General features: G+C 45.8%; 1 protein-coding gene across 2 annotated transcripts in view; it reads left to right on the forward strand.

The window, feature by feature from the left end:
- The window catches only part of LOC138480740 (phosphatidylinositol 3,4,5-trisphosphate 5-phosphatase 2-like), a 767,550-nt gene that overhangs the window by 655,430 nt on the left and 94,792 nt on the right, over positions 1-17,328 (forward strand). For both annotated transcript variants that reach the window (XM_069612470.1, XM_069612471.1), the window contains one exon: positions 8,676-8,763. In XM_069612470.1, the coding sequence (XP_069468571.1) occupies positions 8,676-8,763 (88 nt within the window). The remainder of the gene's footprint in view (positions 1-8,675; positions 8,764-17,328) is intronic.

A 17,328-nucleotide genomic window follows, 5' to 3' on the forward strand; every position in this document is an offset into this window, starting at 1 on the left:
ATGAGTTATTCATCTTTTTCTAAAACCATATTCTGGCTACAGGGGTGTGGTTTCCCCCCAGCACAAGGTTGAATTTCTGGTTTTTCCAGTTCTGCCAAGCCAGCTTGCTCTCACAGGCAGTGCTCCTCCCCTTTCCTTCCAGGAGAAAGCCACTTTTTACGGCCCCCATAATAAAACATTTGCCTGAGTCAGGACAGGGCTTTGTTCAATTTCCTGCAGAGCCCAGGTAATTCAATCAGAGAAGTGTCAGATCCCTTTTGGTGGGAACAGCAAAAGGGCAGCTAGGCCTGGGAACACAGCTGTTGTGCAAGTCTCATCTCCTGTCGGGGGTAGCTGGTGGGCAGAATTCAGTTCCTTAAGCCAGGCCCCAGCTAATGTCACTTTTAGTTACCCAGTTTTCTGCATTCAAATAAAATTAACCATTTTTACATATGCAGCTAGAATTCTGATTCTAAGTTTAAAACTATGACATTTAAACAATTGCAACCTATGTGACACTCAAAAGTAGGTCACTCATTTCTTTTAAACATTTAGATTTTTAGTGTCTTTCAGTCCAAATTTACTTAAACTGCTGAAATCCACAGCTCAGCCAGTCTTGTATAAACCTTCAAGTCACTTCAGAATATAACTTTACATTGGATCCACTTCTCAGTAAGTCTTTCTTTGGCTTGCTTTGGGTTCATTTATTCAGTTTTACACGAAAAAGAAAAAAAGTCTGGTGCTGTTTTAAAACGCCGGCTTTCTGATAGTGGTGAGTACTGGTAATGCACCCATTTTTGGGATTTAAAAAAATGAATTCCCCACAATTCTAGGTTGCTTTTGGCAATCAGCATTGCCATTCCCAATGGTTTCAGACTACTGTGTGGGTAGTCCAATGGTGGTTTTAGGCAGTGCCCTTCTGTGCCCATAACATCGGCAAAATGGGTGGCAGCCTATTCTTCATGCACTTCCCTGGGCATTTTCTGGGAATCTCTGGCCATCAAGATGTTTTCAATGCCAGTACTGTACAGTTTTTGAGGTAGGGCTTGGATGCGTGGATAAAAACATCCCACAACACCCAGCGTGCCGAACCCTCAGAACACAAGGGTTGCATTGCTCCCGCGTGCAGCTGCCTGCGACAAGGGTGGCCAGTCCCTTTGTCAACGAGCCGTAGGCCGCTACTCCGGCCATCGGTCCAGGAAGAGAACAGGCTGGGCAATCCAAAACAAAGGAGATGGCAGACTGGGTTTGGAAAATCACAGGAACACCCCAAGAATCCATCAAGACAAGAAAATACAAGTGAGAACCAAGAGGAAGTTCAGCACAAAAGCTTCAAGAAAAACTATAAACAACGGACGACATTGGGGGACTTTGTATATTATATGGAACCCTATTTTGACCACCTTACAAACTGCTGGATTCTATTAGTTTGAACCTATGCTGGCTACTTGCGTTGCATTGACTGTTTTGAATTTGACATGTTGCATCGAGAATGCGCACGCAGCTGATTGAAGAGTTCTGTTAAGTCCAAAATGTGCTTATTTGATGCAGGTTTCACACAGCACCTATAGTGATTGTAAAGTAGAATTTATATACTGCTCTACCATTGCAGTTTATAAATGTGAGCTGCAAGCTTCTGTTAGGGAGAAAGTTCATTTCTGTGCAAAAAATCTCCCACCTTAGAGACCCCCAGCTCTTTCGCTGGACTTAGGACTTTTTAATTTAACTCCTGAGTTACTGGGACCTTTTTCTCACTCACTCCTGCATTTTTCCCTGATTAGGATTTTATGTTTTCGCTGTTTTTGGAGTCTGACAAAGTCCATAGGTATCTGCTTTTTGTATAGTGACACACAGCACCCTCAGTGCAGTGTCACTGATAAATCCTTTGGATTTCTCTTAAGGGTTAGATACCTTTTCTTGGGTGAACTACCCTTCCCAAGAACAGTAAAGTGACATTGACTTTACTTACCTTTTCTCTTTGTAGGCCCAGCACACACCATCTTATGTGGAGTGCTGGGTGGTTACATAGTAGCCCCTTATCCTACATTCTCATGTAACATTTTTTATGTTACCCTCACTACTTTAAATGGTTGGTGACAGTGGTTTAATGTTCCTAACATTGTGCTTTTCTACCGCAGGCTAAACCCTCTGCTGCAGTACAGCACCCATGGGTGACCATTTTTGCCATTTTCCGTTTGTGAGGTCTTTCTTGGCTTTTACTCTGTGTGTTGAGACAGGGTTGAGCCCTTTGTTTTTATTGAAGCCCGCCCCTGGCTCCAGTGTGTCTGGAAGGACAGGATGTGTGGGAGGGCCCCGAATCTCCCCTGTCCTTTGTCTTGAATGCCTGAACGAAACCAGTCCCGATTGGCCGGCTGGCTGTCCTAAAGGACTAGGCTGTGTGATTGACAGCCTAGGCTGTGCATGAATAGGAAATCTTGCTTAAAAGGCGAGGCTCCTGGGACAATGGGTATAGTCGACCACTGGAAGAAACATCTGAAGAAGAACCCATGAAGAGAAGCCTTCTGCAACCTCCTGGACCTTCAATTGCCCGGTGAAGCCCTGCTGCTGTGTTGACCTCCTTTTTCACCTCAACAGAGAAGCTCAGACAGAATGACTTCTCCCCTTGGGTTAGTGGGACCAACAAACCCCGAAACAAACTCTCGTTTGGCACAACCCCCAACTTGCTGTGCCTCTCCGTTGCTGTAGAAGCCCAATGCCAGGGGTCGAGTGTCCATAGTCGAGAACAACATTTGCCGCAGAATGAATCTGGCCAGAAGCTCCTGGAAACTCCTAAGGACATTCCAGAAGCAGCAGGAAATCCCGATCCAGAGTCCCCTCACCAGAGTGCAGAACCGAGGGAGCAAGGAAAGTCCAACCAGTGTCCATCGTTCTGCATCAGTGCTGTTTGCAAAGTGGTAAAACCGCGATGTGCCGCTGTATTGAAGAAACCCATAGCTGCCGACGACCTTCCCGAGTAGTGCCGCAGGAGCACTCCTGAGGTCTTCCCTCTTGTCCCCATGACTGAGGCTCAGGAACCAGAGTCTGCTTGCCAGTAGCAAGACGGAATCCAGCAGAATGCCTTTCTTCTAACCAGAGGTACTTTTTCAGGCTTGGGGTTTACTTACCTTCTTGCCTTAAGACATTCTGTCTCACTTGAGACTTACACCTGCTTACTTTCTGAGTTGATTTCAACTCCCTTTGCAGAGGCATAACTGCTTGTGTCCCTTCAAGTGATTTTTCACAATTTTCTAACTTTGTGCAAGACATTTATCCAAGAAGTGCATCAGAACTATAGACTGTGTCCAAATGACTTTGGCAGTCCTGGCTTCCTAAAGGCACTCTTCTAAATCCATTCACTTTGGCATTGCTTCTCCCCCCATAGATCGTAGCTTGCAGTAACTGGTGCTGCTGGGAAAGGCTTACCTAGACTTCACTGGAGGATTTAGTTGGCCTCACATGTTCTGAGAGACTGGTCTAACCTTTTTACTTCCCTCAACCCTCCCTTTCTACAACCCAGAATGTAGAAAGTATATTGGTGTGATATATAAATGCAAACACTATCCTTGTGATTGAAGTCGCCTCCGGGTGGAGGAGTAATGTATTGAGCATAGCCAAAGATTATTCACTGGCTTTATTGATTCTGAAAAGTAATTTCCAAGTTTATTTGTATTGTTACAATCCATTGCCTTTTTAAAGAATGCTTATTTAGAAACTGATGTTGAATAAACAAATAACTATTTATAACTGAAACCTTGAGTGTAAGTGTTACTTGGCTACTTGTATTTACGGATTTCATTAGTACAGCTCTACAGCTCACATTTACCCCTCTTGAGATAGGCCTGGCTGCTCAGTCACACTACCAACATGTGTAGTACAGACCTACACAAAAAAATATGGGTACCTAATATCAAGCAGATAAGTCTTGTGTAATCTCACACAGTGCGAATGCACCAATTCTTACCTAACAGCTTTAATGTGTCAATGGAATGTGCACTCAGCAGCTCCATACATGCATTTGATTTTAAAATTATGCATTCCCAGAATCAGGAACTAAGCCGTAGACGTGTGCAGGGTTTTCACATACATGATATAAAAAAATGTATATATATTGTTCATTTGGTTTATTCATTTGCAAATGTTATTCATGTTTGGAAGTGGTACAATAGCAAATGTATTCACCATACACAAACCCTCCTGTTTACAAAGCAAAGCCAATCAGTTTAAACAAAAAAACAATGTGGCCGAATACTGCAGCTTCAGATTTTAATATGATGTAAAGTTTATATTGGGAGTACATGCCTTTGGACAAGTGACAAAAAACATTTTAAGAAACACTTCATTCTGCAGTATGCATCTAAAGCTTCTATTTGAATGTAAGCCGTTTTGGAAATTCAACTCCATACAGAATAGACTAATTTACTAATCTTAATTATCCTATGATGCAGGCACCTGATTGGCTATAATCATTGTGAAGTTTATTTTGGAGATCGCCCTAGAATAGACTATAACTCCATCATGATTGGCGTTTGTACTATTAATTCAGCCAACAGTGGAAAGTCTAAGAGGAACAGACAAGTCGGGCAGTTTTCAGTTTCGTTTGTGGGCAGGCTCAGCTTTGCTTAAATGTGGGAGGAGATATGATTAAATCATGGGGTGCAGACCCAGAACATGATTTCCTTCTGCACTGGTAATCCTTGAAATCAGTGACAAGTCAATGGGAATGAGACCTGAGGTGCAGTTGGAACGTCGAAATCAGGGATTAAGACATTGGCACCCACAGGTCAGGATTGGCTGGCAAGGAAATAGTGTTGCTTAGATCAATTTGACTTCAGCCTATACAGCAAGCTCCAGAGCAGAACGACTTCTTTCCGGGTCCTGTTGAGCAGATTCCATGTGGGGCAAGCATAGCGAGCAGGCAGAACTTAGGCCGCAGGGCTGGAGAGAATTCCTGACTGCTATTCAGATGCGCTTACTGGAGCCGCGTAAATCGGCTTCTAGTCCTAAAGTTGGCACTTTGCACTCATTTCCAAACACTAATTGTTGTCTGCTTGAACATTTGTGGCGGTCAAGTATGCATTTAACAAATGTTTCCACATATTTTTCGTTCTATGGTCTTCCATATACCCTAGCTATCGCAATCTTTGTTCATTAAGTTAGTTTCCAACTATTCTCTGTGGTGCGGGGAATGTTTGGTGTGTCCTAAGGCCAGGGAGAGCGCATATGGTGTCTCTGCTCCTACTTGTAGTTCTACGGCATTGTTCCGGCCAAGATAAATGAATTCATATATTCACTAGTGGATGTAAAGGAGACAGCCAGCAGGTGGATACATGGTTTGCCATGAAATGTACAGTGCATGGATTTATATGGTTCTTAGATAAGTGTCCTTAAAAGCCATAGGATTTGAATAGAGTTGTTTAGCCATTTCCATTCAATGGGTTTACAGTAGTTGGTAAATCGTCATCTGTCTACTGATGCACCCATCCTGACAGCACTACCAAGAGTGTCATTTTAAGTTTTATTCTGACCTACTTTCGGCAGCTATACTCAATGTTGGGTCATCGGCTTCAGATTCCTATAAATCAATAGGAAAATGTGGGGCTGCTAGGAATTATATTCAACTACATTCTTGTTAGTATTGGGGACTGAGTATCATTTCACAGCACTATTTTTAATTCTCACTTATTATGTCTACAAGAGCCTACATATACAAGCATGCCAAACAAGGGAGTGAGAACATGCTTTGTGTATTTCCAGTGTTGAGCATAAAGAGGGAGTATATTGCAATTGTAGATGTATTGTGTTTGTGATCAAACTGTGGAGGCTTGTTATTGATGGCATCTAATGTTATTCATTTACACAAAGGTAATAAGAATTGCTTCCTAGAAGATGCTCTTAGCAGGTCCACAACAATATTGCATTTCAGTAGTAAACCAGTAAACCAGTCAGCGACTTAGGGCTAGTAGCTTCTCTTGCACTAATCACGGAGAGCCACCTCTCTATACAGCCGTGCCTCGGGAATAGAACTATTCTCTGCCACGTCCTCAGATGCACATTCTGGGCCTCATTGCACGGATGGCGGTAAGGGTTTACTGGTACCGGTATTTTACCGGTACCGGTAAAACCTTACCGCCTTACTACGAGGTCCCTTTGTGGGTTGGGGAATTTAACGCCTGCTTTTTGCAGGCGTTAAAAACCAACCCGCAAAGGGACCAGGGAGCTAATTACAGTACCGCAATTTGCGGTGCCGTAATTAGCACCTTCCCCATTCCCATTATGCCCTATGGGGCAAAAATGGGAATGGGGAAGGGCAATCGGGGAAGGGGGAATTACCGCCCCACCAACCTTGGAATAGGGCCACCACCGTCCATGTAATGAGGCCCTCTGACTGCTTTAGGGATGGAGAATAAGCTTGGGCAAGCAGGGTATGATGAAAATCATGATGGCAGAAAAGGCTCAAGTTGATTCATACCTGATTCTCCGCCTTGTACAGAGCGACCTACCTGGTGGCCACCTTCATTATATAATATGGTCATGCCACTCACCAAGCGCAAGCTGAGTGAAAGGTATTGTAGGCCAGGCTGGGAAAGAGAGGCTGGCAGTGGTGGAAACCTAACCACACTTAAGCCAGTGACAGACTTTGGTCGCCACCTAAAAAACTCACCTTGCAGTGGTAGTTATAATGCGAACAGTGCTAGCTTTCCCAGTTAAACTAATGTCATACGGGTGTGGTGCAGTCCAGCAAAGGTGAAGCACATGGGAGAAGCTCCAGATATCAAACCAGACGTCTCATTGGAAATCACTGGGTCCAGTAGTTGTTAAAGTACACAAAGAAAAGAAAGCTCATTGGTGGGTTGTGCCTCCCGAGTTCAGTGGAAGGTTTTCAAGTGTTCATAATCACTGCCACTGCTATGGGCAACCTACCGTGCCATGGTTTTTCAGCCTGCCATGCCATTACAGAAGGGTAAACGCTATCTGCAAATAATGCTTGGTCTCACCCCAAAAGCGTCAGTCCACTCCGAATTGCTAATTCACCTCCATCCTACACGAGTTCACAAGTGACCCCAGAAAGGTTCCAGCCTCATTGGGAATTGTCAGTGAGGTGTAATGAACTGAAGACTGATAACTGTAAAGGTTTGATTAATCTTAACCTCTGATCTTGCTCTGGGAAGTCCCCCAGGGCATTGTTCTTCAGCCTGACATGTCATTACTGAAGAAGAAACACTATATGTAAATCAAGCTTGGGACCATTCCAAACTTTTCAGCCATGAACCATCAGTTTTGCAGCCTTACCAACTCATGCCGACATCCACTAGGAGTGGTCCAGCAAACATGTGGCATCACACAAACACTCATTCACCAAAATGACGCTCGGTACCACAGCTGAATCATTGAGAACTGGTTTTGGGTGCTCCTGAGGAAATATCTGATTTGGGAAACCATAAAACACTCATCTGGGGACCGGAATAAATTGACTTTCTCACACAGCGAAGGAGCCGAAAGACAACACATCTGTGCATCACAAAACCGACTGAATAAATTAACAAATACCCAGCCCCAGCATCTTCTCTTTCTGGTCATGTCTTGCATCACTTTGGCCTTTTCTGAACAGTTTGTGGGACTTCTCCTTTAAGAGATCATAGGTGGGTCCAGAAGAATCAATCTTGAAAACCAAACGCAAATAACTCTCTTCTGTTGATGTTCCTCAACATATGCAACCATTGAACTTACTGTGCACCTGGATGGACTGATGTGGCTTCCAGTGACATCACTGTGCACATCCACATCCAGTGCTTCCGTCATTGCGGAGCTGATGAACCAGTCAATAGACATCCTTGTCCATCATTGTGGACCAGATGAACCGGTCAATAGACATCCTTGTCCATCATTGCGAACCAGATGAACCGGTCAATAGACATCCTTGTCCATCATTGCGGACCAGATGAACCGGTCAATAGACATCCATGTCCATCATTGCGGACCAGATGAACCGGTCAATAGACATCCTTGTCATACTGCCAGAAGTAGATCTTGCTTGGCCTAGCTCTGAAGCACCAAAAGGCCTCTCCCCAAATCCCTGAGCCAACAGTGAACTGAGAAGCTCTCATGACCTGAGTTAACCCTATACCTTGTGACTGGAAGGAGATGTCATTAAGGATTTGAATTAGGCTTCGGTGAGTGCTTTAAGTAACTGTCAGTGGCATGTTTTGTAGGGTTTTCTTCAGTTTTCATCGCATGCACGTAGGGCAGCCTTTCGCCTATCTTCCATGGAACCTCAGAGGTTGGCGTGTTAACAGTTTCAATGAAATAGATGTCCTTAGAGGTGTCATTTTAAAATCTCATATCTCTTTAATGACGGTGTAGAAAATATGCTCAGCTGGAGGGCAGGCCATGTGTCTGTTCGTTTGTCTTTTATGGGGCCTATTTTAGGAACTTTCTCCTAATTTAGTTAAGAAATTGACAAACTTCGGACATATACATTGGGATTGTTCTGGGATCCAATAGCTGGCTTCCTGGAGTATGGGAATATGTAGAATTAGGGTAAAGCTGGCGAGCTATTGTTACAGGTAACCAATCTTTTCTGGCTCGGGGTGTCTGGTACTTGTTAAAATGTGTAAAGTGCTGAAGGCACTTTCTTTTTGCCAGGGTTCCTCCATCCTTTGGGCTATGATTAATCTCTGCCATTTGGCTCTCCTCAGAGTGGATCAGTTTGGAAGAGGACGATGCAGAGACGCAGCCTCTCAGGTCCCCCCAGATCGCCTCCAGCAAGACCCCGCGAATTTCCAGGTAAGGAGGCAGAATGTTTTCTACCCCATGGACTTAACCTTGTGACTCAAGCTATGCTTTCAACCAATCCCCTACCTCAGATAATGAAACCATGTCTCACCACCCCATTAGCAGAATGGTACATGTCCCAACCCATAGAGATAGGAGCCATACCAGGTAGCCTCAAGGGAATCCTGTGATTATGTTTCTAGCTCTTGTTAAGCGCCGTTTGAGGTCCCAACCCATAGAGATAGGAACCATGCCGAGAAGCCTCCAGAGAATCCTGTGTTTATGTTTCTAGCTCTTGTTAAGCGCTGTATGAGGTCCCAACCCATAGAGATAGGAACCATGCCGAGAAGCCTCCAGAGAATCCTGTGTTTATGTTTCTAGCTCTTGTTAAGCGCCGTTTGAGGTCCCAACCCATAGAGATAGGAACCATGCCGAGAAGCCTCCAGGGAATCCTGTGTTTATGTTTCTAGCTCTTGTTAAGCGCTGTATTAGGCCCTAACCCATAGAGATAGGAGCCATACCAAGTAGCCTCCAGAGAATCCTGTGTTTATGTTTCTAGCTCTTGTTAAGCGCCGTATGAGGTCCCAACCCATAGAGATAGGAACCATGCCGAGAAGCCTCCAGGGAATCCTGTGTTTATGTTTCTAGCTCTTGTTAAGCGCCGTATTAGGTCCTAACCCATAGAGATAGGAACCATGCCGAGAAGCCTCCAGGGAATCCTGTGATTATGTTTCTAGCTCTTGTTAAGCGCTGTATTAGGCCCTAACCCATAGAGATAGGAACCATGCCGAGAAGCCTCCAGGGAATCCTGTGTTTATGTTTCTAGCTCTTGTTAAGCGCTGTATTAGGCCCTAACCCATAGAGATAGGAGCCATACCAAGTAGCCTCCAGAGAATCCTGTGTTTATGTTTCTAGCTCTTGTTAAGCGCCGTATGAGGTCCCAACCCATAGAGATAGGAACCATGCCGAGAAGCCTCCAGAGAATCCTGTGTTTATGTTTCTAGCTCTTGTTAAGCGCTGTATTAGGCCCTAACCCATAGAGATAGGAACCATGCCGAGAAGCCTCCAGAGAATCCTGTGTTTATGTTTCTAGCTCTTGTTAAGCGCTGTATTAGGCCCTAACCCATAGAGATAGGAACCATGCCGAGAAGCCTCCAGAGAATCCTGTGTTTATGTTTCTAGCTCTTGTTAAGCGCCGTATGAGGTCCCAACCCATAGAGATAGGAACCATGCCGAGAAGCCTCCAGGGAATCCTGTGTTTATGTTTCTAGCTCTTGTTAAGCGCCGTATTAGGTCCTAACCCATAGAGATAGGAACCATGCCGAGAAGCCTCCAGGGAATCCTGTGTTTATGTTTCTAGCTCTTGTTAAGCGCTGTATTAGGCCCTAACCCATAGAGATAGGAGCCATACCAAGTAGCCTCAAGGGAATCCTGTGATTATGTTTCTAGCACTTGTTAAGCGCTGTATTAGGCCCTAACCCATAGAGATACGAACCATGCCGAGAAGCCTCCAGGGAATCCTGTGTTTATGTTTCTAGCTCTTGTTAAGCGCTGTATTAGGCCCTAACCCATAGAGATAGGAACCATGCCGAGAAGCCTCCTGGGAATCCTGTGTTTATGTTTCTAGCTCTTGTTAAGCGCCGTATGAGATCCCAACCCATAGAGATAGGAACCATGCCGAGAAGCCTCCAGGGAATCCTGTGTTTATGTTTCTAGCTCTTGTTAAGCGCTGTATTAGGCCCTAACCCATAGAGATAGGAACCATGCCGAGAAGCCTCCTGGGAATCCTGTGTGTATGTTAAGCGCCGTATTAGGGGAAGCACCAACACACAAGATTTGGGTTCACAGAGAACAGGCAGTCAAGACACCGTTCAAGCACTGTCTAGAGGCACCTTCTTGAGTTCATGGGTCCATCTTGTTTGAGGCAGCAGGCTCTGCACTTTGCTGCATTTGTTTGGCCAGACTGACACTTAACGGTGCCTGAGGTCCTCTGCTAGGAAGTCACCTCCTGTGGTGGGGTGGTATTCTGGGAGGAGCAGCCCCCCTCATTGCATCTCTCTTGTTAGGTTGGTGCTGCTCTGGGTGCATGGGTGACATGCATGTGCACACAGCAGGTTTATCAGACTGCGTTCACAATAGAACATTATGCTATTTTGTCATTGAAATGTCCTACATGGTGTTAGAGGTGGCCTATATTGCAATTTATCGTGGTATTTTGCCATTTTACAATACACATGGACGCCTATCCTTCCCCTTTTGAAAAATCTGGGGACTGACTAAAGCTCGTCACAAAAGTCTGAATATATTTATGGGGTAAACCTGGCATGCTAAAAATAATCATAATTTAGCATTTATATAGCGCTACGAACCCTCAGGCATGTGAGTGCTGCTTATTACTACCCATGGTGCCCATTTATCGACCTCGGAAGGATGAAAGGATGAAAGGATTGGAACCTGCCCTGGCAGGCTCTGCACGGATGTCAAAGCGAGCGCTATACTCACTGTGCTATCTGACCGGCTAATGAATCCAACCTTTCAAGACAATAAGAAAATTGAATAAGCAGGATGAATTAACCTAATAATTCTATTTTGCTTGGACAATAGTCAATAAATGAATTTCTCTTAGATAAAAACAGTGGAGAGATCCCAAGGACTTAGTAGATATAGGGTACCACATGTATAGCGAATATTACAAGGATCAAAATATTTTTTTTTAAATCCTCTTACTCTTCAAAAACTAAAGTGCAGATGTAGCTAATATGTGCATCAAAACTGCATCAGTCAACGCTCTATCGATGCAAAGGTCATTGTGATGTCATTATCATGTAAAGACGTCACACATATTGCAACAAACCATACAAACATGACGTTGAAAGAAGCAAAGAATTTCAAAATTCGAAATTGCATATCTGGCCAAACATAGATCCTAAGAAAGCAATCTATGAAATGCTTCTGTTCTGTAAGACACAGAAGAACAGAAAACATGTCTCCTAGCTGAGATCTAAATCCATTAGTCTTCCAAGTAAGTCTACCAGTCAAATATACTACTATTTGGACGCTAATGTGCTAGACTTGGCAATGAAACCCAAGAGGAATTCTGAACACCTTGCCTTCTTCAGGATGAATAGGCCAATTGCCATGGCACATAGGGAAAAAAGATGGAAAAATACATTTGACTTGAGTCTGGAGATCTCCACCGTGTAAACATCAACTACAACAAAAATGTGTTAAACAACGTCAATCTACCTTTCCGCAAAGTCATCCTGGAGAGTGTGTTGGATGGTGCGCGCGGAATCATATTTGGGCATAATAACCTTCAGGAAAAAAAATAAGCCAGCGTTATACACTTAATTGGAGTCATGTCTAAACAGAGTGTACGGTAGAAATTCTTACAATGGCAAGCACCAGAAAGGAGAACAATAAAATCAGTTTTAATTGTAAGCAATCAATGGCTCCTACATAGACATACAGCCCTTAGCCCATAAGGAAATCTCTACTCACACACCTAGTAGTCAGCAGACCTCTGCCACTGACCGCCTGCAGCAATTCACTTCATACTACTACTTACCACATCCCTGTAACTGAACAGAGGTATTGTATATACAACCTATTATTGTCCAATCCTGATTGTCGCCAGACCTTTGGAGCTTTTTACTTTCAAGTTGCCCCAAGAATATTATCCCATGCAACTTTCACATTATCCACAGTTCATTGCCCCATGCCACTTTCCTTTTGCCCACAGTACATTGCCCCATGCCACCTTCCTTTTGCCCACAGTACATTGCCCCATGCCACCTTCCTTTTGTCCACAGTACATTGCCCCATGCCACCTTCCTTTTGTCCACAGTACATTGCCCCATGCCACTTTCATTTTGCCCACAGTACATTGCCCCATGCCACCTTCCTTTTGTCCACAGTACATTGCCCCATGCCACCTTCCTTTTGTCCACAGTACATTGCCCCATGCCACTTTCACATTGCTCCCAGAACATGACACCAGGCCACTTTCACATTGCTCCCAGAACATGACACCAGGCCACTTTCACATTGCTCCCAGAACATGACACCAGGCCACTTTCACATTGCTCCCAGAAAATGACACCAGGCCACTTTCACATTGCTCCCAGAACATGACACCAGGCCACTTTCACATTGCTCCCAGAACATGACACCAGGCCACTTTCACATTGCTCCCAGAACATGACACCAGGCAACTTTCACATTGCTCCCAGAACATGACACCAGGCCACTTTCACTTTATCCACAGTGTATTGCCCCATGCCACCTTCCTTTTGTCCACAGTACATTGCCCCATGCCACCTTCCTTTTGTCCACAGTACATTGCCCCATGCCACTTTCACTTTATCCACAGTGTATTGCCCCATGCCACCTTCCTTTTGTCCACAGTACATTGCCCCATGCCACCTTCCTTTTGTCCACAGTACATTGCCCCATGCCACCTTCCTTTTGTCCACAGTACATTGCCCCATGCCACCTTCCTTTTGTCCACAGTACATTGCCCCATGCCACCTTCCTTTTGTCCACAGTACATTGCCCCATGCCACCTTCCTTTTGTCCACAGTACATTGCCCCATGCCACCTTCCTTATGTCCACAGTACATTGCCCCATGCCACTTTCCTTTTGTCCCCAGCTCATTGCCCCATGCCCCTTTCACTTTATCCACAGCTCATTGGCCCATGCCTCTTTCACTTCATCCACAGCTCACTGCCCCAAGGAACTTTCACTTATCTACAGCTCATTGCCCCATGCCACTTTCCTTTTGACCACAGGTCATTGCCCCATGCCACTTTCCTTTTCTCCACAGCTCATTGCCCCATGCCACTTTCACTTTATTCACAGTTCAGTGCCACATGCCACTTTCTTTTTATCCACAGCTCATTGCCCCATGCCACTTTCCTTTTCTCCACAGCTCATTGCCCCATGCCACTTTCACTTTATTCACAGCTCAGTGCCACATGCCACTTTCTTTTTATCCACAGCTCATTGCCCCATGCCACTTTCACTTTATCCACAGTGCATTGCCCCATGCCACTTTCCTTTTGTCCACAGTACATTGCCCCATGCCCCTTTCACTTTATCCACAGCTCATTGGTCCATGCCACTTTCCTTTTGACCACAGGTCATTGCCCCATGCCACTTTCCTTTTGTCCCCAGCTCATTGCCCATGCCACTTTCACTTTATTCACAGCTCAGTGCCACATGCCACTTTCTTTGTATCCACAGCTCATTTATCAACAGCTCATTGACCCAGGCCAATTTCCTTTTGTCTGCAGTACATTGCCCCATGCCACTTTCCTTTTGCCCACAGTACATTGCCCCATGCCACCTTCCTTTTGCCCACAGTACATTGCCCCATGCCACCTTCCTTTTGTCCACAGTACATTGCCCCATGCCACCTTCCTTTTGTCCACAGTACATTGCCCCATGCCACTTTCATTTTGCCCACAGTACATTGCCCCATGCCACCTTCCTTTTGTCCACAGTACATTGCCCCATGCCACCTTCCTTTTGTCCACAGTACATTGCCCCATGCCACTTTCACATTGCTCCCAGAACATGACACCAGGCCACTTTCACATTGCTCCCAGAACATGACACCAGGCCACTTTCACATTGCTCCCAGAACATGACACCAGGCCACTTTCACATTGCTCCCAGAACATGACACCAGGCCACTTTCACATTGCTCCCAGAACATGACACCAGGCCACTTTCACATTGCTCCCAGAACATGACACCAGGCAACTTTCACATTGCTCCCAGAACATGACACCAGGCCACTTTCACTTTATCCACAGTGTATTGCCCCATGCCACCTTCCTTTTGTCCACAGTACATTGCCCCATGCCACCTTCCTTTTGTCCACAGTACATTGCCCCATGCCACTTTCACTTTATCCACAGTGTATTGCCCCATGCCACCTTCCTTTTGTCCACAGTACATTGCCCCATGCCACCTTCCTTTTGTCCACAGTACATTGCCCCATGCCACCTTCCTTTTGTCCACAGTACATTGCCCCATGCCACCTTCCTTTTGTCCACAGTACATTGCCCCATGCCACCTTCCTTTTGTCCACAGTACATTGCCCCATGCCACCTTCCTTTTGTCCACAGTACATTGCCCCATGCCACCTTCCTTATGTCCACAGTACATTGCCCCATGCCACTTTCCTTTTGTCCCCAGCTCATTGCCCCATGCCACCTTCCTTATGTCCACAGTACATTGCCCCATGCCCCTTTCACTTTATCCACAGCTCATTGCCCCATGCCCCTTTCACTTTATCCACAGCTCATTGGCCCATGCCTCTTTCACTTCATCCACAGCTCACTGCCCCAAGGAACTTTCACTTATCTACAGCTCATTGCCCCATGCCACTTTCCTTTTGACCACAGGTCATTGCCCCATGCCACTTTCCTTTTCTCCACAGCTCATTGCCCCATGCCACTTTCACTTTATTCACAGCTCAGTGCCACATGCCACTTTCTTTTTATCCACAGCTCATTGCCCCATGCCACTTTCCTTTTCTCCACAGCTCATTGCCCCATGCCACTTTCACTTTATTCACAGCTCAGTGCCACATGCCACTTTCCTTTTCTCCACAGCTCATTGCCCCATGCCACTTTCCTTTTCTCCACAGCTCATTGCCCCATGCCACTTTCACTTTATTCACAGCTCAGTGCCACATGCCACTTTCTTTTTATCCACAGCTCATTGCCCCATGCCACTTTCACTTTATCCACAGTGCATTGCCCCATGCCACTTTCCTTTTGTCCACAGTACATTGTCCCATGCCCCTTTCACTTTATCCACAGCTCATTGGTCCATGCCACTTTCCTTTTGACCACAGGTCATTGCCCCATGCCACTTTCCTTTTGTCCCCAGCTCATTGCCCATGCCACTTTCACTTTATTCACAGCTCAGTGCCACATGCCACTTTCTTTGTATCCACAGCTCATTTATCAACAGCTCATTGACCCAGGCCAATTTCCTTTTGTCTGCAGTACATTGCCCCATGCCACTTTCACTTTATCCACAGTGCATTGACCCATGCCACTTTCATTTTGTCCACAGTGCATTGTCCCATGCCACTTTCACTTCATCCACAGCTCACTGCCCCATGCCACTTTCCCTTCACCCACAGCTCATTGGCCCATGCCACTTTCACTTTATCAACAGCTCATTGACCCATGCCACTTTCCTTTTGTCCACAGTACATTGCCCCATGCCACTTTTCTTTTGTCCACAGTACATTTCCCAATGCCACTTTCACTTTGTCCACAGTGCATTGCCCCATGCCTCTTTCACTTTATCTACAGCTCATTGCCCCATGCCACTTTCCTTTTGTCCACAGTACATTGCCCCATGCCACTTTCCTTTTGTCCACAGTGCATTGCCCCATGCCACTTTCCTTTTGTCCACAGTACACTGTCCCATGCAACTTTCAAATGATCACAGAATCTTATCTGGAAGCCGGGATAGGTGGTCGGTGCTGATAATCATGACGTTTCGAAACACAGAGGCCTGATGTTACATTGACTTGTCCCATTATTATAATACTTATACCTATAGTGTTCTGAAGAAGGAAGCACCAATTCAAGTTCATCCTGGTCAGGCCCTACTTCAGCAGAATCTATGCAGGATCTCCCGTTAAACTTACTGGCCAATTGCAGTTCACCCAGAAGAGAGTGACTTGCCTGATGCAGGAGAGGCAGCGATTGGCAGAAGCACATCTACGGGACCCCTAGAGACCTTCATTGGCTCCGGATGGAATACGGGATCTTCTCCAGCAGCCCCATTGCACCGCGTGGCCACCATGACCAGAGAGACCGCCCTGACCACACCCTGTTCCATGCATGCAGCAGTGCCTGTGGCGCCGCTCTAGCTCTGGTCCATGGTTCTTGCCAGGAATGGCCGTTGTTTCTCAGGGCTCGACTGGCTTCCCGCCCAGAGGAGGAACATGCAGACTATTCCTTTGCGGTTCTTGACTCCACTACTGAGGCCGCCATGCCATCAGATCAATGCCCGGGGCCAGGGGTGTTGCAAGGTCTGGTGAAGATCAGGGGCTAAGCTAATGTCGGAACTGGTGGGATTCGGGCTAGCTATAGCCTTTTGGTTGTAGTCCCTGAGCTTCTGTCCGGGGCTACAACCAAAAGTCCAGGGAGGGGCTCTAGCCCCCTAGCCCCCCACCCCTTAGCAAAGGCTCTGCCCGGCGCTGACATTCCCATAATCAGAGAAGGCTCAGCCGCCGTTCTCGCCTTGCCAGGCACGCCAGCATCAGCTCATGCCTTTGTTCTTCATGTTCTCCTTCTGTGATTGTCTCTATTCCTTCAGTTCTCTCTAAGGGATAAGCAATGGCTCTACTTGTCCTTTACATTTCCCTCCAGATGGCCACTCTTCCCTTTTCATACTTGTTTCTTTGTCCCAACTTCCCTATTGCTAACTTTCCTGCAGTTTAGCCCTATTGCTAGACAGGCCTCCTCAAGCAAGCTGAGAGCTTCTCTGCCCGTCTGATTATTCTAAAGGTGGTGCTTGAAACCTTTAAAAATGAGGATACC

Source organism: Ambystoma mexicanum, chromosome 5p, assembly GCF_040938575.1.
Source record: "Ambystoma mexicanum isolate Mex_15411 chromosome 5p, UKY_AmexF1_1, whole genome shotgun sequence".
Taxonomy (NCBI): Eukaryota; Metazoa; Chordata; class Amphibia; order Caudata; family Ambystomatidae; genus Ambystoma; species Ambystoma mexicanum.